The 25,381-nt window shown below is 37.8% G+C and overlaps 1 protein-coding gene across 8 annotated transcripts in view; it reads left to right on the top strand.

Moving 5' to 3' along the window:
• The window catches only part of LOC128260798 (homeobox protein abdominal-B), a 47,291-nt gene that overhangs the window by 16,445 nt on the left and 5,465 nt on the right, over positions 1-25,381 (top strand). For 5 of the 8 annotated variants that reach the window (XM_052994076.1, XM_052994068.1, XM_052994091.1 and 2 more), the window contains exons 2-3: positions 13,148-14,062; positions 16,975-17,354. In XM_052994076.1, the coding sequence (XP_052850036.1) occupies positions 13,162-14,062; positions 16,975-17,354 (1,281 nt within the window). In that variant the 5' untranslated portion in view covers positions 13,148-13,161. Of the gene's footprint in view, positions 1-6,771; positions 7,202-7,299; positions 7,367-13,147; positions 14,063-16,974; positions 17,355-25,381 lie in introns of those variants that run through there. The other 3 variants (XM_052994085.1, XM_052994050.1, XM_052994100.1) reach the window with 3 other exon arrangements.

The raw sequence follows: 25,381 nt of genomic DNA, 5'->3' as shown, positions 1-25,381 counted from the left end.
TGGTGTTGGCTAGCTCATTGTTATGGCAAAGCACATTTAACTAATTATGCCGAACTCCGGGCTTCAAAGACAGTCGACTGTGGACTTTGCAAGCGAAGCGGACTCACAGAGAACGGGGGCCACCCACAGACGTCAGTTGTCAGTTTAATTAATCCCTTTCAGTGGCAGACAGGGTCCGAGTTGCAGGTGCACTGAGAAAAATAAGGACAAAGATACTAAATTACTTTTATAAATAAGCCATTCATTATTTTTGTACCTTAAAGAGGAGGAAAGTGAAATAGCTTGGAAAATAAATATGTGGACGAATTCTTAAGGATTCATTACAACAACTTGGTCTATAAAAACATTAATAAATGTTGTTGCTTAAGCCGTATACATTTTTTAATCAACACATTACCAAATGAAAATGTTAAATTTTTTGTTGTAATTTTTTTTTATTATTTTGTCGTTTTGTTAAGTTTTTGATAATTGAGAAAATTTTATCCTTCAAATTAATTTTTTAACCCCCTGGCGAAATTTCGTTCAGTGTACTGTGGATGGCACACGGCAAATAAACAGTTATAAATAGCAGGCATGGGCAGACCAGCGGACCAAGGACCACCAACAACTTCATGCTCATCGCCGCCGCTTGTGGCGCACAAATTAAATGCTACATTCAATGCCATTTCGAAATCATTTCGAGTGCCCGGCTTTTGGGTGGGCTGCTCTGGTGGGGTTCGGCTGGATTCGGGTTGCTTTTGCTGTCTGAAGGACGCACAAAAGTAGCGAGCGCTCGACTTCTGCCGCAATTGAATTTCAGTAAGGCAAAAAAAAATAAGTTAAGCCGCATGCCTGCCCTTCTCGGCTTTCCTCTTTCGGCGAGCTTGCAATTTGAAAATTACTTTCATTACGTTTAAAAGTTCATTAAAATTTCACATCCCTGAACCGTCCATTTTCGTTTTCCATTTCCCATTTCCCATTTGTCAGTTTTCGGACATATTTATATACTTGACTGGTCCAATAGCAACGTAATGGTAGTTAAAAATAAATATCTACCAAATGGCTGACCTATTTGGCCATAATACATAGATGGCCATGATACTTTGACCCTATCAATGATTTCGTTAATTGAGATTCTTTTCGCTTCTGGTTGCAGCCTGCATTTTGCAAGCAAATTAAATGAGTTGACGTAACAATTATCCATTGGCTGGCAACAGGGATTGTGTAACAAAATCCTGGCAAATGGTAAGGGCAAATGTTAATGTTACAGTAAGAGAAAATATTATATTTAATAGTAAATTAAGAGTTTATTATTACACAGCGCAAAAAAAAAATGTTGGAAGTAGGGGGCTTAAAATGTGTGTCAGAGTTGGATTTAGGCATCTAGAGTGCATTTACATTTAAAAATGTCTTAAAATATATGTTTTTTCCCTTTTAAATCACTAAGGGACAGTTTGTTTATGCTAAATATTTCTTAGATACATAAAACAATATTTAAGAAAAAAAAGTTGTGAGTTTCGAATTTAGGATATTAAGAAATTTTAAATGATTATTATTTTGATGACGGCACAGCTATGAGTTTTTATAGTTAATTCGAATTTTTTTTTAATTTTCATGGTTTTGAAATGAGAAATATTCTCAGTGTGCCTTGAATAAATCCTCCCCGAACAAATGGGCGGCGATGAGCGATGAACGATAATTAAATACCGCCTCATGCTCGAGTTACCCTCCTTATCCTGCCGAAACTTTGAGTGGCGCTCTTAGCAATTAGGATGCTGCTGCTGGCTACCACTAATAAAACGGGGCGGGGTCCTCGCCAAGGATGCCCCTTGTCATCGCTGTTGCCTTGGCTCACGGAACTCGTGGTGAAGTTCTCTGCGAGCTGAGTTCGCTTCATTTGCTCTAGCTTCGCTTTTTTCCACTTAAATGCTTAATTATAATTGAGTTTTATGTTCAGCGAGAGCGAGAGCAGAGTAAAACTGTCTCTGGCTTTCTGGCGCAGCGCACTTGAAATTAAATACAAATAATCTTTTGACTCCTTGTTGCCCCGCCAGTTGCAAAAGGGATCCTCGGCTCCCATTTGGCGTTGTTTTAATTACGTCTTAATGCCATCGCCTAAATGGGGGAGCTGAAAGAAGGTTCAATGCCTTCCGAGCTGTGCGTATCAATTCAGCGTTAATTGCTCGCCAGTCCACCAGTTCCTCCCTCGTTTCCAATCCCCTGCACTCCCCCTCTCGAACCATCGAGCATAATCGGATAAACTGGAATGGGCGCGAGAGCCATTTTGGCAAGGTTTTATATTGATTTTTGTGCAAAGGCAGGCAGCCCCGGGAACATTGGAACCAAAGGGTTAATTAGGTAAATTAATGCAAAGCCTTGTAGGGACAAAAGCGAATTTCAATGGCATTTTCGAATTTTAAAGTTAAAAATTTCGAATATACATGTGCTTGATAAGGCAAAAAAAATTCGAAAAAAAATTTTTATTATTTTACCCACAAAATTGCTCATAAATAGACCATAATTGGGAAGTCTTAAAAGTAAAAGGAATATCTCCAATCATGAAGTTCAAACACAAAAAGCACCCTAAACCACTGTATACGATTCTGCTTAATTATGAGAATCTTGCCAGACAATGAAGGAAAGTCTGAATTGGATTGGAATGGCTGGGCTTCGAGATTGGGGAGAGGGGATGGCCATGGCACCATCATCGGAAACTGCTCATCAAGGAGCGGAGCTGGCAGCCAGACGAGCGTCGAGCACCATCCATCGGGCCACTCACTCAAGAGCTCCGACTTCGACTTGGCCCATGTATCATTATTATGATGCCTGCGAGTGTTTATTTTTGGGAGACGGGGAAACAGTAGACAGCGCCAGCAGTTTTTGTTAATGTTCGCATTAATGTTGTCATACTGCGCCGGCTCTCATTTACTGTCGAGGGATCTGCGAGGGAGGTGGAGGTGGACGGGGGGTTTTGGCGACTGATGGCAACGTTGCTGGCATTAATTAAGCATGTTTGACTGTGAATTTCAACAGCAGAAATTGCCGTTCTGTGCATGTGCTTCTCCTCTTGTTGCACACTTGAAAAATTAGGCATTATGTCCAGCCACTACTTGAAATTGGTCTTATAAGGTAATAAAGCTATTTAGATTGACTACTAAACTCAACAGTAAAAAATTCAATTAAAAATCAATGGCACAAAAATCTTATAAACTTTGTATTTAAGTCCAGAGTTTATCCTTTGACAGAAAATAATATATTCCAGTATTAATTGGCAAATATGTGTGATTATCTATAATTTCAAGATAATCCAGTTAAATTTTACAGACACTTTTTTTATACTTTCTTTTTGTCCAGTTTTAAAAAATAAAGAGTACAATTAAAAAAAAATTAAGCAGAGAATAAATCTTGCACCAAAAGTTTCTTACTTAGCCTTGGTAATGTTTAAAATTTTATGTATAAAGATTAAGTAGTTAATCTTTATTTAAAATCGAAATACTTAATTTTTTTCCTGAGTGTAGGTGTGCGAGTGCGTTGACAAGCTGACGACTGACAGGCATTTGCACGGGGCGTGACAATTGCGACCCCTTCAATATCAGCTTTCTCCAGTGTCGCTTGCGCTACGTAATTAAGTGACGCAAGTCAATTTATTTTGCAATTAATCATTAATTTATGCGTACGGAAGTATAATTGACTCATATTTCAACCGGCAGGGACGAGATCGCACCGCCGCGAGATGCCAAATATTGGGTGTCAGTAGAGTTATCATATTTCGCAGTTGCCAGAATAATGGGATTTCCCACCCAGCCCAAATTGCGCACTCACAGATAGGGATTTTCAATGCGCCCTTCTGTGGAAGAAGGTATAGAGTAATACCTTCATGCTTATCACATTAGGTGCACCTAAATGTTTTGCGCATTGATTGTGCAGCCTAAAAAATGACATCATTGAACATTGACCCTTTGTTGGAAGAGTTCAATTTTGAAACTACAGTGAAAACATACATATGTTTTTTTTTCTTAGCAAAATGAGAAAAATATAATACAATTCTAAAGTCAAAAAAGGTAATCAAGTGTTGGTTGGTATAATTCTAGCAACCAAGTAAGGGAAAACAAAAGAGCCAAACAATTATCAATAATCAATAATCAATAAGAGAAAACACAAGGACCAAATAAACTTATTTAAAAAGAATTTAATTTAAACTTTTGAGATTTACATCTTTCCTGCAACAAATCACATAATTTCAGTTTCCTACTTTTCCAAAGAGCTAATAAAATAACATTTTACACACTTAGAGTATTAAATATTAACTAAACCCAAGTGACCTAAAATAAGTAATAAGACAAAAATATCGATGGACTTTTCGTGTTCAACCCAATAATGGAAAAACTTTTCACATATCAAGTAGTTTGCTTAAAGTTTTTGCATACTTTATGTTCCAGTCAGTTGATTGATTGACTGACTAACTGATGGATGGACTGAAAGCAGGATAACTGCAATATAAATAATCGATTGCACATGGGCAATAATGCATTAATTTAAAACATTCCATTCGCATGCATTCGTTTGACAATTAAGAGCAAACTAGCAATAAATACAATCCAATCCGAGCGAATCCAATCAGCGGGGACTCGGCCGACATGTGGCTCAATTGGACGTCAATTAGTCGAGTTCGGCGACCTTTGACCCAATTCGAGATGGCCAACAAACGGAGGACTGGGCCTAGTTGTGACGGATTCCAAGGGAATTATAATGATGGTAACAATGAGAAGTGGGGGCCATTGTCGCTCGCCCATTTAAAAGATCATCAATCATAAGACGTTAGTTAATTGCGGCGAGTTTTCTTTCCCTCTCATTTTGTTTGTGGACAAAGGAGCGGCAGCCTAATGGCCAAAAAACCGACAAAAAATACGAAAACGTTTAGCGAATAAAGTGCCGCAACAAATTAAAAAATAAAGCTTGAGCACGCCAACTTTGCTGACCCAAAGTTCAAGTGAAATAAGCCATGACAAGCGCTTCTCTTATTCGTCGCTCCCCCAAATAACTCAAGGACCCTTGGCGAAAAAGCTTTAAAGGCAAATTGCCTCAAAGTTTTGACTTGTTCTTGGAGCACTTCCAGCCAAAAATCGATGCAAAAATAGAAGGTGACGCAGAGCGAAAAAAAAATTGCCAGCGATGGCGAATTATGACAGGAATCATTTCAAACGGAAATGAGCCTGCCGGCACTTCCGGCTCAACGGCAGTTCTATATGGCTTAAATGCAAACATAATTAGCTGACATTTTCACTCATTTCGTGTCGTTTCGATTGCTTCTTTCCGCGCTAATGAACACCGCCCAGAAACACCCAGCCACCCAGTCCTGTATCCACTCAACAGTTGTCCACGTCTAGCTGTCACTCACGGCAGGCTTCACTGTGTCTAACCTTTTCAGTTACCCTTAAAAAGCGTCACAAGAACAACCCTCGCAGACGCATCTAGTAAAAATAACTTGAAAATTGCGCAGCATTTATAATCTGTCTTTGATTTATATAACGATTTCCGTCCAAACTACGAATGGGTGCACCTAAAAAAATTTGTCTACTTTTACCGAAATTTTAGTTCTAGTAAATAAACTCCGGAAATTGCAGTTCAAAAATTCAACAATAAAATATAATTGTGCATTAACATGATTAAGATAATAAAAAATTATATTACACAATTAAAATGGCAACAAAATATGGTCGATTGTAATCAGATTGATAAGTTTTAAAATATTAAAGAAACTAGGTTTAAAAATTTTGTGTGAAACCTCAAGAAACCAGATGGATAGATTTTTCCCCTGTGCCTGAGTGTGTGTATTTGGGATTTGCCCACCCTTCGATGGCTGCTTTATATGCTGACTTGACAATAATGGCACAAACACACATCTCAGTCCGCTGCGAACGTGCCACTGGCAGTGGCTCCCTGCCCCACAAAACTGGCTGCCTGGCCTGGCTTCAAACTTAACTTGGCCTGACTGAACTGAACCGAACTGGTCGTGGCAGCACAACGACATGAATTCAATATAATAAATAAAATATAATGCTGTCAATAAAAATAAATAAATATAACATCAACAACAGCAGCAGCAGTGGCAGTGGCAGAAACAGAAACAGCACTGAACACAGTGCAAAAGTTTAAGGAGTCGCCAGGGGAATTGTAGATTGAAGAGCTTAAATGCTACGTTCAAAATAGCTACGTAATGTTTGTGTGCTCTGCAGATTTGGCTCCGAATGGCTGCCATTTACCTTCCTGCCAATTTTGTGGGTGTGGCAGGCGGGGCAGGATATGTGCTGGAATTTCCCCGCAAAAGTAGCAGTAATGTTAAATGACGAGGGACTGTGATTCACCTTGAGTTAGGTGTGCGACCATTATCCTTTGCCATTTAGCGGCGTTTATTTTATTAGCTCTTATAAAGTCGTTAAAGTTTAAGCAATGGGAAAAATGGGAAGCGCAAAACAATTATTTTTGTATATAGAAACTTATAAACTTGGAAATAAACTCAAAACGACTTTTGGCTCAACATTTTTTTGCAACCTCAACATTTTACCCAATAAACAAAACCGAAATGGTACAGAATATATAAATACAAAATTTAACTCCTGCTCAATATAACCTGACATTTCGGATAAGATATGGTTTAAAAAAAAATTATAATAAATTCAACAGACAGTTTACTGATCCAATTTGACAGTCATATCTAGTTATTTTCACCTGTGCGGGAAAACACATTTCTGTGGATAAGCGAATCCACAACAAACCGAAAACAGTTGAATAAAACATTCCCTAAATTGCAACTCTCGCTGCAATTGCTCGAATCGAAATTGGCCACCCCCCAAAGGAAAGTTCACAATTGCCACTTTTCACACACCCACGCACACACTTCCCGACAATCGTTTTCAGCAATTATGATTTATTTATGCACCCATATTGGCTTCCCTTCGTCGCACTCTTGTCTATAAAGTTATTTTGAACCCAAGTTGGCTGTGCAACAAAACTAAACGGAATGGGAGAGTTCCCACAAAATAGCTGACAGCAGGCAATAATAAACGTTTGGGTGCTCCATATATTGAAAATATGATTGGGGAATAGAGTAATGAAGCCGTGATTTAGTATTCCAACCGTTGCCTTCGTTCGACTTGTCAAGTTTCAACGACATTAACTTTAGAGTCTGATTCAATTGTTGACCTGGCTCTCGGTCAAAGTGGTAACTTAATTTGTAGTGAAAAGTAAAAGTTTATTTCATTTTAATTTCTGTTAGCAGTGTATATGTGTGTGTTTTATTAACTTACATTGTTGTTTTGCCCTTTCTAGGCAAACTGTTCAACGCAAAATAAAACGAACTAAAACTAGCGAAGGATTGCACACACATGTGAGTACATAGCGAAGGCAAGTAAATTAAAACAATTAAAGTGAGCGAAGCACGAACAACTTTCCAAGGAATATCGCGAGCCAGTCTCTGCGGCAACGGTTAATGTAAATTCATTTAAAATTGCTTAGCGAAGGGGGTGATGTTTTCCACCTGCCACGACTGTCGATAGTCGACTGTTTGCCGTCATATCCCCGTATCCTCACCGAGGACCATGTGTCGCGGCAATTTAATTAGCGAGCACATAACTTTATGAAATATTCAGAGACTTTCCCAGGGAAACATGCCAACCGCCTGGCGCTTGTGTATTATGTGTATTTTGTGTTCACTTTCGCCATGGCAATTATGGGCGACCCAGGACATTCATTAGAGCACCTCATAAAAATCAATTAGTGGTATATTACAGGCCTCATCGTTTGCCCCGCCAGAAATCCCTTGGGTCAAACATTTTTCAAGTGGCCTGCGGCGAGAAATGCAGCAACTTTTTGTTGAGTAATGCTTTTCATTATTCACTTTATACAATAGTGTTTATATTAAAAGGGCATTGACCAAGATAAACTAATAATTAAATAACAAACTCTTTAGTTTTGTATATTCAGTCCACACATGACACATTCTATTTTTAGCTTCATTTAAACAAACGAAAACTAAGGAACTCTTTTTAAAATGTTTTTAATAACTTTCAAAGTAAATTTTATTAAATAAAATACCGTCACTGTAGTTTTGTATATCCCAAAAATGGCATAATCAAGGCTTAATTTTATTTCTAGCTTAATTTAAACAAACGAAAACAAAGGAACTCTGTTTTCAATAAGTTTCATAGATTTAAGATAATATTATTAACTCAGATCAAACCTTGCCTGCTAATTAAGATCCTAAATGTTATTGCTGATACAAAATGTTGAAAGGGCTATTTTCTGAAAAGCCGGCTATAAAAACCCGTAATTTATATGCTTTACAAGGCAGCAAATGATGACGCACAAGCTCAAGTTCTGCAAGAGTGCAGGGTAGGTCGGTTCTGGGGTAAATATGAATGACGAATTACACACTTTAGCTGCCAGGTTGACAGCACCCCATACACACACACACACACACACACACACACACACACAGGCACGCAGAACAGAGCAGCAGAAATACGGTAGAGAAAATTATGCTGACAAGGCATAACGGACAAGGGGTGGGAGGGGTGTCGGAAAAGGGGCGAAAACGGGGCGGCACGGGCGTGAATATACAAAAAAAGGGGCGGACAAAGTCAGCCGCAGTTAACGTCAAAAACTAACACACGGCCCAGAGACGAAGAAAGCCAGCCAAAAGCTGAAAAGCAAAGACGATGACGAACGTGAACGAGGACGAAGGACAGACAACAAAGACACTTAAGATATAAAGTGACAATTTTTCAAATATTAAGTGAAAGTAATTCCGGTTTACTTTCATCTACATTTTTGAAAGTTTAGATTATATTTTAAATTGGTCAACATATATTTTATAAACGATAGACAATTTCTTGTCAAATTATAAACAAATTATGTTTTTTTTCTTTAAATGGCCCAGTTTCAAAATAGGAAAAAAAAAGACTTGACATTCTTCAATTTACGTTTCATAAATTGAAAAAAAATTAATTAAAAAGAGTGTGTAGAGTTCAGAAACTTTTTTCTGAGTGAAAAGGAGCAAAAGAAACGAGGCAGACCAAAGAGACTCTGACGAAAGCTGCCGTGGGCCAAATGAAGCAGCCCCTGATGATGATGATTCGAGAGTGGCTTGTTAAAATTCCAACAAAACGACAGACAAGGCGAGTCGGCCGCCCCCGCACACCCTGACCCTCTACCCATTCCACGTCCTGTGACCCTCCTGCGGAATTTGTACTGCGTTGTTGTCAATGCAATAAAATGAAACTGAAATAATATAGACAAAATGCTGGCAAGCCAGGGACAGTCAGTCGGTAAACGGACAAAAACCATCTCGCAAGCCTCGAGGCCAAAGATGGCTGGCAAGAAGTGGCCGAAATGACCAAAAATGTAGACTTCTCGACAAACGAAAAATATTACGATCATGTGCGGCACAAGGCAAACAGGAGTGTATTCTCAGAAAGAGCGCAAAATTGGTAACATTTTTAAGTAATTTAAATCCTCTTGGTCTTCAGGTTTTCAAGTCTTAAAAAATGTTTGAATGGATTCACAACTTTTTAATATAGTGTAATATTTACTGTAGAAATAACTTTTTCGGTTCCATAATATCTTCTTATGATTTGGCTTTAAAGTCTTGACAAAACTGAAAGATTTATATAAATATATTGTATGATCAACCCGTAAAATTTTGGTAAATATTTAGGAAAATAAGAATAATTTTTGAGATAGAAAATTAAAGAGCTAGTAATGAAAAACTAGCATATAAATTTATAGATTTCAAAGAATGTATTTATGTTTTGTATTTGTAAAATCACAAAATGTGTTGTCTTTTAATTTATATATCAACAACAACGATTAGGTTTAAAGAGATTTGTTTGGATTACAATGGCTTCCACGACGTAGAGTTTAGCTCTTAGATCCATCTTTAACATTCCATCCAATATATTCTCTGCCACACATTCCCATCCACCGCCCCTGACTTGACACATGTGCCATGGCAGCGTGGTGGCAAGTCCAGCTAACAAAACTTAAATGCCATTAGCCCTCGTCCTGGCACTCGACACTTGGGTCCTGCCACACGATTGAAGGCCAGCTGAGTGGGCGAAGGGGTCGCAGGGCATAAGGGCACGAGGGTAGGCGGCAAGGGGGTAAGGGGTGAGAAGGGGAGGGACACTGGCAGAAGCGTGCCAGGTAACTAATACACACACTTGCAGCCAACTAAGCTACCGAACGTGCCCGCAGGGCAGGGCTCTCTTTTTAAAACACTGAAAAAAATGGTCTTCTAACAAATAATTTGATATTTAATTCACTAACACATTATTTGCATCAAAAGATAGTTTAACATTATGTATTAAATAGAACAATTGTAAGACAAAATTTAGAAATGTAAGTACTCTATTAGTATTTTAATGGTATTTTTACCCGTCCTTACTAAATACCAAAATGTAACATTTTGAAACCAAACCTCCTGGGTCTATCTGGAAACCGATTTGAGAATTATTAGACAACTTGGTACAAGTTTTTTATCTAGAAAAACAATTAAAATTAATTGTTAATTAGAAAGAAAATTAATTGTTAAAATTTGTAAAATATATTTTTATGAGTTTGTTAGTTTTTTGTTTTGCAAAATCGTCAAGATAACTATACAATTTATATAGCATTTCATCAGTGTACTGTGGCTCGTTCCTTCACTTCTATTTCTCTCTCTTTCTCTTTGCGCTCCGTTCGGGGCTGGATGGCAAGGCAATTGAAATAACTTCTTCCGCTTGCCTGCGCTGCTTCCGCTGCTTGAATATGTCCCCCAAATCAGCCAACAACACACTTGCTGCCGCTCTCTCTCCCACTCGCTCGTTGCCGCCACTTCCCGCCTCACTCCCACCCATCATCATCATCACTGCCTTTGCTTTTTGCCATTTATTTTATTTAGCTTTAATCGCCAGGCGCCTTGGCAAAATGTTGCTGGCAACATTTTTGAACTCTCTCGTGTTGTGAGAGAGAAATTTGTCAATTATTTCTGTGTGAGTGTGTACGTGTGCTTCTGTGGGATTGTAAAAGTATCTGTGTGAGAGTGGCAAATATCTTCGTATATTTTGTTGTTCCTGCCGAGTGGTAATAAAAAACATTAAAGCACGCATCATTTTATTGAGCGCGCTGCTTGAATCTGACATTTGGACTGCGTCGTCGACTGCGACTGCGAAAGTGGGTGGTAGTTGGGTTGCTGTCTCAGTTTTTCCAAGTGTATGAATGTGGGTGTGCTCATTGTATTAATTTAAATTGCTTTTGGGAATGCCAAATATAAGTTGTTACAACGTATAACAATAACGATGCTTTTGGAAATGCCATTAAATTAACTGCAAATTGTTTGCACACAATTTAGACAACTGGATTTATATTATTATTATTACAACTAAAACTATTTAAATAGGATTAAATATTCATATTCTGTTTTTGCTTTGTTGCCTTTTATTAAAAAATGTTTCCATTTAAAGTTAAAAGTTTTAAAATACAACTCACCAAAGCATTAAATGTATAGAATTTAAAATCAATCAAAGCAGGCTTCATATTTCAATAGCATTTAACTCATGTTTGAACTGCAGCGTTCACTCTCTGTTAAGGAATGATTAGTATTTTATTTAAATATATTTTTTTAAAATCACATGCTTTTTTATATATAATAAGTACGGATAATGTATTTTTTATATCAGTGGAATTTAATAATTTAATTTTATCATTCAAATTTTGAAATATTAATTTATAAAAAGCAATTAAAACGACTGATTGTAAAACTTCTCATTTTGCGGCTTGTGTTTTCGTATATATGTATATAACAAACATATAATATTTTCATTAAAAATATTATTTAAGGATAATTATTTTTAAACGAAAAAAGATAAAGTTATGTGTTTGTGCCAGCTGTATTTTAATAAACCATTAAAAAAAAGTTAGCTGTCTGAATAAATTTATTAGAATATTCTACAATTCTCCTGACACCACTTGAAAAATATACGGGTGCAGTTTAAAAAATAATAATTTCCCTTGTACATTTCACACGCTTTTGACTTAACGAATTAAGTTAAATTGTGTCACACTCAAATGTTGTGCCATAAATTTTCAGCAAGCACTCTCAAACGCACGCTCACAATGACAAATTTTACAAGGCTGTGCGACGCCGCCCACTTGCCTTCCCCTGAATTCAGTACTTGAAAACGTATGTGCCGCCTAGTTGGATCCTTCCCCTCGCTCTCTTTATCACGCTCACTCTTTCTCGCCCTCTCTCTTTCGCAATGATTGTGCAACATTTTGTTATGCAAATCACAACGCAGTGCGCCAGGAAATAGGCTACGCCTGACCCACCCAACTCGACTCAACCCGTTTCAACTCAACCCAATTCACCCGAAGCCGAAGCCAAGGCTTGTCGGAGGGTTAAATAAGTTGAACTACACTGAAAGCGAAATTGCCGCTCAAATGTCGGTCATTGGTGGAGAACCGATTTCAATCAATAATAAATAGCAATGAAAGAAAAAGAGGCCTACCATTATTCACTAAAAGTTAAAGATTTAACTTATTTATAATTGTTTTAAAAGATGATGAAATTTTGTGATTCATAGATTTACAGATAAGCCTACAATCCATTAAGGCACTTATCACTGAATCAGTTGACAAAATTGTTTCTTTAACACAGATTTCACCATCTGCTAACAAAAATTTATATTATTATTTTTTATTATGACTTCATTTAAATATATTCCGACAAAATAGCCCTTTTCCAATAATTCAATATAAATATATTTAATTATTTTTTCACTGTGCACATTGCGGCACAGGCAGCAAGTGGCAACGGACTGGCGCTGTATTTTATTGCATTACTTTTGGGTCTCAGCTGAGGAGGCAAAGTAAAAGCCGGAGGTGAGGTTAATGTGGGTGGGAAATTCAAGGAGGGGAGGCTGTAAGCGAAGCCTTCTGGCCTTCACTTTGAGGGCGGGCACAAATTACATTACCAGGCGCCAGTTGGCAGTCGAAACCATTAACAACTTGACGACAAATGTGCAGCTGTTTGAGCTAATCTAAGTTCCCTTTCGCGTTCACCCACACTTTGTCTCTATTTTTCTGTACCAACTTTATTTAACTGTTTTTTTTTTTTTTGTATGCTTTGCAGGCAACGTGGCCTAAATGATGCCCGAAACTGAACGCGATACGCATTTGGAGGCAGCGGAAATGGGACATAATTATGGCATTGTGAAGGAGCACCAGCAGCAGCAGCAACATCACCACCTGCAACTCCATCAGCAGCAACAGCAGCATCAGCACTCCACTTCCGACCTGTACAAGATGGCGGCGACCAGTTATGTTTACACCAGTCCGCTGACCATACCGCCTCCACCGATGACCATGGTCAGTCCCATCGGCAGCAGCAAGGAGAAGCTTGTGAATCTGTTGCGCGTCCGCGACAACAATAACATGGCCAGCCCGATCTCGGACAGTCCGCCCACTACTTTTCTGCAAAAACAGCTGGAGGCGGTGGTGGCCCCCAGGCCAAGTTCAGTGCATCCCCAGCAGCAGCAGCAACATGCCCCGCAGCAGCAGCAGCAACAGCACCAGCACCAGCAGCAACAACAACGGCGCTCGGCCAGCACACCTGCAATCACAACTACACCTGGACCGCCCACTAATTGGCATGCCCATGTCTATGCCACCCAACCGGACCGGCCCACTCCCCACTCCATAGCCGATATCCTGGGCATATCCGTGGTCAAAAAGGACCGGCCAGAGGGAGCCTTTGATTTGACCGGTCCGGTCATGTCACCGAATAGCATACTGAAGCCGTACCAGGACATGCCGCCCATGAGGAGCGCCTCCATTTCGATGAGCGATGCCAGCGAGGAGGACAGTGCTGCGATTGCAGGAGCAACGTCTGCAGCAGCAGCTACAGCAGCAGCAACTGTCACGGCGGCAACTCCGCTCGATCAGCCGCTAAATCTCTGTGTGGCCAGAAAGTCCCGCGACAGCAACAACTCACCCATGCCGGCCACCAAGCAGAGCCACATTCTCGGAAAGTCTGCCGCCAAAAAAGGTAAGCATTAAGCATTAATTATACACAGAGAAACTATTTCATGGTTTAAATTATTTGCAAACAAAATTATTGACACCAATTAAATTACGTGAAAAATTTGTTATTTGGAGCATCTAGCAAAAGTTTGACTTTACAAATGGTATTTTAACAGAGCTTCTGCATTGCTATAATTCCCAAATGGTACTTTCAAATCTAACAACATCGTAATACAATTTCTAATTATCCAGTTTCTCTTTAACAATATCAATCGCAATCAAATCTTTAAGGCATTCGTTCTATTTGATATAAATTTAAAAAGTTTGTTCACTAAAACAAAAAGTCATAAATTGAAAATCTTAAAAAATTTACATTTTGGTAATATGTTTGAGAGTGTTTCTATTTTTAAAGTGATCTCTTTCCCATCTCTAGCATATTGGCGCCGAGCATAGGTAGGATATGAGTGCTGTGTGGAGACGCTCGACGAGCCTGCCAATTGAGCGGAGCGCTGAGCTCTCAACACGCTTCAACGAAGCGTGCGGCGGGCAACGCGGCGTATGCGTGTTCTGCCAACTTAAATGATGCCAATCGGTATCTTCCCTGCCCGCTCTCCCTCTCAGCCCTTAAGTTTTTGGCTAGGCTAATGGCCAGGTCATTAGAATTTAGCACACTCCAGTTAATTCCCGGCTCTTCTATCTTGTTAAATTCGAACAGTTAAATTATATGTTTAGCACAAGTTGAAAGTCAAATTTCACAAGTTTTTTTTCGTATTCTTTGAATTATCTAGCCGAATACTCGGATGAAATCATTTAGAACGCGCCAAAAATTGTTTACCGAATACATTGTGAGCGGTTAAGTTCACCGCTTTCTTTTTCGATAATTAATAAACTATTCAAATTGTAATTGATCAACAAAATGTGCAAAACTTAATTAGATGCATTTGTGGCTCACTGCTTTTTTATTTTTATTTATATGCGAATGCGAACTGAAAATCGTTGCCAATTTGAATTTGCATTTGCTTTGGCTGCATTAAAATGATTTAATTGGAAAGAGGCCAGCGAAATAGCACGAAAATATATGAAAATGCAATTAGCGATAGCCATGGCAACAATAATATCCATACAAAATGGCAATCGGGGGGCAAAATAAGCAAAGTTGAGAGAACACAATTTGAATATTTTTGCTGCCACTATTTGCTTGGCGCGTTAATTGCTCAATGTTGTGTTTAGTTTTTATTGTTATTAAAATCACGTACCAGACTTGGGGAGAACAGCAAACGATTGAATGACGAATTTGCGGCAGAGCGATTGTTTGACATAGTCATCGGGTAATTTTTGCTTAACTACTTGTTTGCAGCTGCCATAAATGGAACTGCCGTCAAATCAAGCGGGCCAATAAGTGGAGTTTGGTTCTAAGTTGAAGCTCTTTTTTTTTTGGTTGTTTGTTTTCTCTGTTTGTTTTGCCCACTTGACATAACGACATTTAAATGCCCGCCGACTGGGCCTAATGAAAATGACATGGCAATTGCCAATTGGCGTTAAGAGCTACAGCAGGGGCAGCAAATATAAACAAACATTAGTGCAAAGTTTTTATTGTTGTTGCTCTAATTGCACAAGTTGCGGGCTTTTAACGCTTGGCCAGCTTGTTGTTTTTCCGCTTTTGTTTTGCCATTTAGTTTTATTGATTTCGCGCCATTGGGGCGCCCTTTACACTTCACTGCCATCGTCTCTCATTTCTCTGGGGGTGTGAAAGGGGGCTATTTTGTGTTCGATGGTGAAAATTGCCAATTGCCAACGGCGACAGCAGAAACGACAAATACATACAACGACAATGCCACTGATGTCGCCCGCCCGCCTAATTAATCACAGTGTCATGCATATGAGGCCGCCAGGGCCCACGCGGCGTATTAGCAACGCGACAAACGACAGCAACGACTGAAGCAGCAACCAACAGCAGCAGCGATATCGAGCGTTTTGCATTTAACTGTCAATTAGATTTCAATTATGCATTGGTAATTGAAGTTGTCCAGGCAACGTTCGACTCATGCCAGACACGTTTTGTCCCCGTCAAGTCGAAAAGCCGCGGCCAAAGCATATGGCATATAGCCCACTTAACACTTGTTTTCGCCCGATATTACAACTCAGCCATTGGTCAATGAAGAGTGGCCAATAAATGCCCTGCTAGGAATGCAAACTTACGAAAACTAGCCGAAAGATGATTTTTACAGTTCCAAACTCGGTGTAAATTATTTTATTTTACTTTCTAACTAGATCTTTTTAAATAATAACAAGAGGGAATCGAAATTAAATACATTTTCCGCTTAATGTTTGTAAGTTTAACACTCTAAGCATAATTTTAAAGTAACTAGCCCTCTCATAAACTACAAGAGTTTATTTATACGTTTTTATCAGAGCTAGAGTACTTAAAAACAAATAGTTTATTAAGTGGGTTTAAAAAAAAATTGTTTTTTTAATCCAAAAACAAAAAAATACTTATGCATTTGTTTTAAAATAATGTAGTAGTCAATAAATGCATTTGATTCTTACATTTTTTTTTACTAAACATTTAGTTTTAGTTTTTCTATAAAACAAATAACCGACTGATAGAAGTGTAAAATCGAAAACAAAAGCAAAAGTTTATGGCAAATGGCAAACAAATTTATATTGAACAGAAAAGAAAAAAAAAAGAGGAAAGCATAAAGGTATGTAACAATGCATAACAAAAGGCAGTTGCCCCAGTCAATAGCTGTTACATTGTTACATTTGACGGGCTAATTGCAAAAGCGGTTATGAAATGACAGTTAAGAGACCCAATTGAGGTTAAACAGCTGCGATTCGACAAAAAAGTCAGGCAAATACGATCGAGACAAATATGCATACTCATATTTGGCTTTGGCTAACCATATTGTTGCGTGTTTCTTTGTTTTTCCTTTGCAGAAAGCTCTGGCAAGCCAGCAGCCAAGAAAAAGAAGTTGACGCCCACCAATACGGCAACGGTTCCACTGCCGCCGGACATTAGTCCCACGGGCAGCAGCGACAGTCTGATGCGTGACAAGGTGATGGCCGCCAACAACAGCAACAGCTCGCCCGGCAGCAACGCCAATCCACAGCAGCTGAGCAATGCCAACAGCACCTTGGAGACCACCGAGGATGACTCCGACTCGGGATCCACCGATGCCCGGCGAAAGAAGAAGGCCCGCACCACGTTCACCGGCAGGCAGATTTTCGAGCTGGAGAAACAGTTCGAGGTGAAGAAGTATCTTAGCTCCAGCGAGCGCACCGAAATGGCCAAACTGCTGATGGTCACCGAAACGCAGGTAAGAAGTTACCTCATCAAGTTATTTCCAAAATTATAAACAAAATATTTACCCTTATCTAAAAAATTTTACCACGAACTATAGTATTAAGCTTGACATTGAATTAAATAAACTTCTCGAAAATAGCAATTTATAGAAAAAGCAATTCAAGTCTCTAAACCTAAGAAGTTACTTAAGGCCGGATAACACTCGCAATAAACTCTTTTCTAATATATAGTAACTCCCATAACCTGAAATTAAAAGAACGTTTAATACAAAAGAATTATTGAAAACGTGTCTACAACATGTGAAGTGTCAAGCGCGTAGAATCTTTAAATTAAATGCAGCTTTTGAATCACAGTTAAAATAACCTACAGGTTTTTGATTTTACCCTTGCAATGCATATGGCAACTAACGCACATAATGTTTTTGGGGGATTATTCGGTTTATTTAATGTGACAATATTTTGCTGGTCAAAGCTTGAACAACAAGCACAATCGCAATTGTGGCCTTTTAATTAAATTAAACACTTTTTAAAAACCTCTCACACAATAATCCCTATTTAATGCGCCTACTTACCCATAAATATTCTATTGTCTGCTTCTGTGCGTATGCTTATAATATTTAATTTGCCTAATTTGCACCCAAGCGGAAGTGCACAGCCAAAAAAATTAAAATTTAATGGTAATATTTTCGATATGAACAGTGCTTTGTAAAAAAATATAAACAGGCATTATTGACAATAAATATGTTGTAATTAAATAGGTTTAATTAAGATCATTTATATTTGATTTTAAATGTCAACTATTGTTGTTTTAAAGAAAATTAGATTAAATTGCTTTTTTATAGATAAATTTACGAAATTACATCAGAATTGACATGAACTGTAGTTATGGGCTGAAAAATAGTAATTAAAATAAATTAAATGCATTACACGGAAATTTGCTTAAAAGTATGCTTTTTTTCAATCCTGTTGTTTGCATTAGAATAATCCGCAATTTATTTACCCAACTCGATTGTCCCCTGAAGCCATGAAATATATCGTAATTTAATTGAAGCGCATAGCAAGAGGAAGCAAGGTGTGATGCTGCTTAATGCCTCAGTAATTATTATGCCAAATTGTATTTTGTTGCAGTTGGGCTTGCAGCAGCTGCCCAAACATGTGATTTTGTGGAGAGAGAAGGCTTTTGCGGGGGAGAAGGCAGGACAAATTTACAATTTGCATAGCCAGCCAGAAATGCCTTAAAGCACAAACAAACCCACACTCAAATGCACACACACCGAGTCGCCTGATTGTGAAATAAATTGAGATTTATTGACTAATTAGAACAAATTAACTTTGCAGCAAGGACATGCCCGGGGTCCAACTGCTGTCAGCCAATTAAGACCAACAACAAAATTTATGTACAAACACACCCACATGATTATTGGGTGTTTGCTCTTTAAGAGGCTCTTAATTAATCAAAACTTGAGAATTTTACTCGAATTAGGCAATGGTCTTAAAAGCCCAAACCCTTTTGCGGTTTGGGTTCTGAACAGGATATTTGGAAAACCGCTCTTAAGTCGTTTGTTATCTACACTTGCAGTTGACAGTCCCAAATTAATGTAAACCAAATGATTGGGCTGTACTTAAAAAGCCTTGCTTAAGTCCGAATTCACTGGCTTTAATCTCTTTAACTTGTAAAAAAAACCAACTTAATTGTTAGCAATTTATTTAAATACCCGTTGTTTTATTTGTAGTATTAGTAAATATATATATATATGTAATTACGCCATTAAATTTGTTTTGAATAATAACCTTTTCCTTTCCAACATAGCTTGCTTATGTTTCCACGAATCCGTAAGTGTTCACGAGATTCATTAGCAAAATAATATATATAATCATTACTCATACATCTAAGCTTCTCATACAATTCTAAGCTTCTGCTTGTACATCTTGTATATGCGGTACTGCGGAAGGAATTCAATTCAAAAGTAATACAATTGATAAACTTTAGCCATTAAAAACGACATTGGTAATATCAACTTCTGCTTATCACTTTTATAAGCGCTCTAAAAAAAGGTTCTGATTAACTTAAAATTACGTTATTGAATTATAACCAAAAACGCTTTCCTGCTACAGATCTCTGTCCTTGTCAATCCTTACAAAGCTGTCAAATTTTAGGGCTGTCAATGCAAACCCGATTTGCATTAATAATCTTACGTTACGCATACGCCGTGTGGGCGCTCAAATGCCATAAGACTAATTGGCTGCCATGGCAAAAGACCGAGCTAACATACACACTTACACACACACAAAGGCAATAGCAGAATAGGAAATATAGATGTAGATGTATATGTTGGAAACCAAGCAAATTGGCCATGGCAATAACAAGGATATGGCAGCGGAGTCACATCGAAATGCTTGCTTAATTAAATTACATTCTCCATCAAGTCAATTAATTATAAGTTGATATATATATATAAACAGTTAGGACCCTGCAACATGTGCGTGTATGCACTGCAACAAATTGTTGTGCTTTCCAAGAGCTTAGTTTGATTATTATCTTTCATTTATGTTGGGTTTTTATTGACTTGAAAAGCATCATTATTTATTGATTTAGACTAACCTAATTCAACGAATCTAAAAACCTAAAAGATTGAAAAATCTTTTGCCTCAGTGTATGTGCTTGATATCAGACTGTCTATGTGAGCCAAAATGTTATGCATGTCGACATGTTCAAGTGTTTTGTCTATGTTATTAATATTATAAGCTCAGTCCAGTCATTTATCATCCTGGCAAAGGGACATGCCTGCGTGTGTGTTGGTGTTTGCTCGTGTGTGTGCGTGAGAAACCGACGTCAATTCAAGTGCAATGCACAGATTTTCCACCCACACTCATGACGGAGTGTGTTTATATATAAAACACGGTCGGGGCACATAAACATGTATGTGTTAATCACAGCAATAATATCAGCAAATTAACTGCAGGACATGGCTCTCGGTGTGTGTTGTGATCTGTGTGTGTGTATGTGTGTGTATGTGAACATCCTGCTGTGTCGGGGCATTAAGCCTCTTGGCCGTTTGCATTGGCACTTGCCAATTTTCCCATCGACCACTCAGTGGATCAAGTTTACAGCAAGAGATTTAAGTTAATTGGAATCAAATTATCAACTCTTAAAGTAAATGCAAGCCTTTTCAATTGCTGTTGAAAACTTATAATTATACTATGAATAATCGGATTAAGATTTTCTTAATTACAAATATATTTTTTACAGCATTTCTTGTTGCTTTTATTTTACCTTTAAGGAAACAACAAAGTATTAGGGGCAAGACAAACTTAAATTAAGTGCTTAATACTTAATAATAGTTTCAGTTTAGGTGCAATCAATACTTAAATTTTCATATTATATTATCCCATATTTCATATCACAAAAATTGTTAGAATCTTAGTACTGCAAAACGAAGTAATAAAGACTTTGAAATATATAGATACAATTTTTTTTGTACACTTACTAGTTAAAACCATCTATTTTTGATAGTTATATTTCGAAAAATAATAATTTTCCGCTTGCACTGTATTATTAACCCCAAATAAACATAAAACAAAGAGTAAAAACAAACGAAAAGCCAGAGACAAAGTGAGAGTCATAAAAGTGGCTTTAAATAGACTCGACATCGGCCATAATGTGGCTCGCATATGGTTTGCCCTCTGGAATCGGGAGGATGGAGAACAAAGTGGTGGTGGCGGAGGTGCCACTGGCACCACAGTGGTGCACAATCTCTCTCCATTTTGTGTCCCTCATCCAGGGAGCACTCGTGTCTGCATCGTCTGTCATCAACAAACTGTAAAATAGCCTTAAGCCAGATAAAAATCAATTAATTACGCGTAGATGCGGCTGTCCCAACTGCAACCGCTGCACCATCCCCACCCCCTGGCAAGCACACACACACACACACACGCACACACTGCGTAACAGTCACCCACACTCTGGCAAACTGACAACATTGTAATTGTGTTGCGATTACCAAACGAACGTCACGCGCCAAACGCAGCAAATTACATTTGCATATTAGTGCCAGCGGCGGGAGAAGGGAGTCGGAGAGTGGTGCGGCAAAATGTGGAGCCTTGGGTGGTGCATTGGGTGGTTTATGGGGTGGTGCGGCATTATGCCGCATTGATAGCATAGGGGCGTGTGCTGGCAACTGTTCGTTTGCGGTCTGCAGTGCAACTGTCTCGACAATTTGCATTAGGCATTTCATTTTAAATGTTTGCAATCGTTTGCTCATAAACCCGAATGTAATTGCCACTCAGGTGCGACCTAAATGTTGATTCACTCTCAATCGAACAAGTTTGGGATTGAATTTGATTGTAGTGGACTCTTCGCTTGATTTTAGATCAGAGATCACTGCTTCGGAATGGTATTTTAGGAAGCTCGAATGGGAGCATTTGCTATTATCTTTCTCATAAATATAAAATAGAATAAATGAAAAATTTAAAAATTATTAGAACCTTTTTCAAATTAAACCATTTTAACAATAAATATATTTGTCTAAAATATGTACTCTGATAATAGGAAATTTCACAAATTTTTAGAGGCCCTTGCCAATATTATAACTTAAATATTATTCAATAAAAAGTTATCAAAAAATATTTCATATTCAGTTTGTGTAATTACTAAGCATATCAAATTAATAACCTTGCTAAAGGCAATGTTACACAACTAAATGTATATTGCGTACCCATTTTAATCAACTAAATTGTTACCTTTTCTCTGCCTCTCTATTCAGAAATTCCACTAATTTATGTTAATCAACACTATAGAGAAAGCATTATAAGCTGAAAACCATGTGATACAACTTGGAGATTCTATTCAACCAATCGCCAGTGAAAACCACACACAACTCTTGTGCTGATGGCTACTATACAGCTTTGTCCTCTGATTTTGCCCAACTATCTGGCTGTGCACGTTTGTTTGTGTTTATATGGTCGGGCAATTGCATGGTCGTTGGATGGCCCTAGTGATTCTGGGCCAGAGAAACAAGCTGCGTTCACTGGCAGTTGGCCAAATGACAAATGTGATAATTAAATTAAACTGCTGCCACAGGCAGCGCAAACAAATCAAATGGCAATTCATCTTTGATGGCACCACATTATGGTGACCCCAACTAGAGCAAAGTGGTTCGAGTTTCATGCTTATTTACATTCATGGCCTGTTTGTGTCAGTGAGAGGGGTAAAAAATTATTTTGCGTAAAATTACATTTTGTGTGTGCGTAGTAAACAAGGACATTGCAGCTGAAGATTATTGCTCTTGCCCTTTATTATTGTTAATATTGCCATTGATATCAATCAGTTGCAGCAGGCAAAATAATTTCTGAATGCATTTCACAAATAATGCTGTCATTTGCCAGCTATAAAACATTTTAAGAGTTGAATTCAATGACCGGCATTAAAATAAATTAAAAAAAACTTTCAAAAGGAATTTGAAAAAATACATTTTAAAAGGCTGGATGTTAATAATAAAGTGTTTTTTTATGGCCTTAAGTAATTGTATATGGAAAAGCATTTGTATATTGCCATCAGGCCATTAAAGTCTTGATGACATTCAGAGATAAAAGAAAATGCGTTTCACATGTGGCAAGTATACGAAACGCTTGCTTTAGCTCAATCAATTTTAGATGTAATCTAATTACAAATTAAATCACTCGTTATAATCTATAAGAGCACACTTGACACTTTCCCGGCTGGGTAATGAATGCCTTTGGTTAATTAATTAACTAATTAAAGCTAATTTACATTTAATTAGTCGACAATTATTTAATCAATTCATGAATAATTTAATACCACAAACGCACTCTCGGCAAAATGGCTAAACAAATATGACGCATACGCAACGTGGGCTTTCAACGATACAAATGAAAGTAAAATTGGTTTTATGCAACGGAAACAGCAGCTTTTATTCTTTTGATAATTAATAAATAAATATTTCAAAAAATATTTTTTAGTATATTTAATTTAATTGTGACTCAAGTGGCTATCGTAAACTAGCACAATGGACACCACAAAGTGTCAAAGTGCGTGCGTGAGTGCATAAACTAAAACAATAAAAGCAATTTGCTGTTATTAGTATTATTCGATACCACAATTTAATTAAATTTGTACGCATACGCACCAGATGCGCACCGCATAAAAGTGTTTTGTTCTCATTAGTTTTAGCAGCAATGTTTAGGCGTCTATGCAGAAACATTTTGAAACTAGATAAAAGTAAAATGAAACTATTTTTTTTATAAATTTTTTAATTCATTTTATAAAGCAACGTGTAAGTATACTTTTGTAATGCTCACAGGATTTTCAATAATTACAGTCTAAGTCCAGTTAATGTAAAAAATTAATAAATAACAATATATTTAAAAAGGAAAACAGTGTTTATTTGCATTTGAAACTAAGTTTTTAGACATATTCCTAAAGCCTTAAGAAACTATAACAGTGCTTAGGCTAAAAAGTTAATACATTTTAAAAACAATAGGTTTTCTTCATTTGATTAAAATCAATGTATGTCAACAGTCTGTGAATTTTTAATAAACAGGTTCAATAGTTTTGCATAAAAAAGAAAACTTAATGGCGGGCCACTTAAGTTGGCTCTAAAAACTGATTAAATCGACAGCATCTGCCTCGATTGGTGACGAGCAAAAAACTGTTTTAAAATAAACAGAGGGCGTGGCCCCGTCGGCAGATCTTTCACATAGCTCTTTCCATCTCTGTCGATCGCTCGGAGTGCTTCACTATCGCCATCGCTTTCGAGTGTGCGATCGCCGGAGCATAGACAACGATCGCTTTCGTCGGCTATTGGTGGGCGTTGCTGAATTTCATTTGTTGCTATTTTTCGAGCGGCTGCCAGAACTAAGCACTGGGCAATTAGCAAGTCAACAGAAGTTGACAGCTCCTCCTTTTGATAAAATATGAACAATTAACTTTGACCAGCCAGTAAGAAATTAATGAGCACTTTATGCACAAGTCTCTCGGAGTAGTAAAAATAGGCTAAAATAGCTAAAGCTACAAACTTGAGTGGGCGTTCAAAGCCGACCGAAAAAAAGACCAACGAACGGGGCTAAAAACATTTTAGACAATCCAACAATAAGCCAATTAAAAGTCAAGAGGGCGAAGTTGTCCAAAAACTTCTGTCAAAGCGGCAGGAAAAACTAAAAGCGAAAAATTCAGTACCTGTTTTATTTAGCTATTAGGCATAATTTATGCTGCTTTATGCCACTTTGGACGCCAAGCTGACATAAAATTCTAAAACCGCAAAGCAAATCAAATAAAAACTAAAAATACAAATGAAAATAAAAATAAACGAAATACGAAAGCGACGCGATACGAAAAATAATCATCTAAATTGCTTCCCTAGTTCTTTGCTTTATTTTCCGCTGCATTTTGTTGATTTATGTTCTGGTTTTCTATGCACACTCTTTGGCTTTCAATTTCTGGCAGAACAGATTTTATTTTAGCAGAAATGGCTAGATCTGCTAGTACGAAATTACATTTTGATCCCTTGATGAGCCAGACAATTTCTGCATTGCCAATTTTCTTTGCTGAAATTTTTAATTTCACACATCGCTTCAAATGAGTTTTCTTCAGCCTAGGGTCAGTAAACTTTTCTAATCAAATTTATCGTGTTTAAGCCGAAATATTTTGATGTACTCTTTGCCAACGCGCTTATTCTGATTACTGTGCAGTTGCATTGTGAATTATGATATATGGCATTCCATGCAACATAGCCAGCGTCTCTTGATTGCATTTAGCTTGTGTAATAATGATGTTGCATAAATTCCACCTCCTGTACCCTTGGAGCATTGAATGCAATTGGCTCCCCAAAAGTCATAGAACCATACGGCTGAAGGGGAATTCGGATTTCATTGGATATCCGGTGATAATGGCATTGTTTCGTTGTTATTGCCACCACATGGCTTCAGTTTGCATTTGTGCCTTAATTAATAAGCAATGAATTTAATGCACATGTATATCTATATCCCAGGAAAGTAGCCTTCGATAGAGGAGATGCTGGCAAGT

Source organism: Drosophila gunungcola, chromosome 3R, assembly GCF_025200985.1.
Source record: "Drosophila gunungcola strain Sukarami chromosome 3R, Dgunungcola_SK_2, whole genome shotgun sequence".
Lineage (NCBI taxonomy): Eukaryota > Metazoa > Arthropoda > Insecta > Diptera > Drosophilidae > Drosophila > Drosophila gunungcola.
This window is presented reverse-complemented; position numbering and strand designations above follow the sequence as displayed.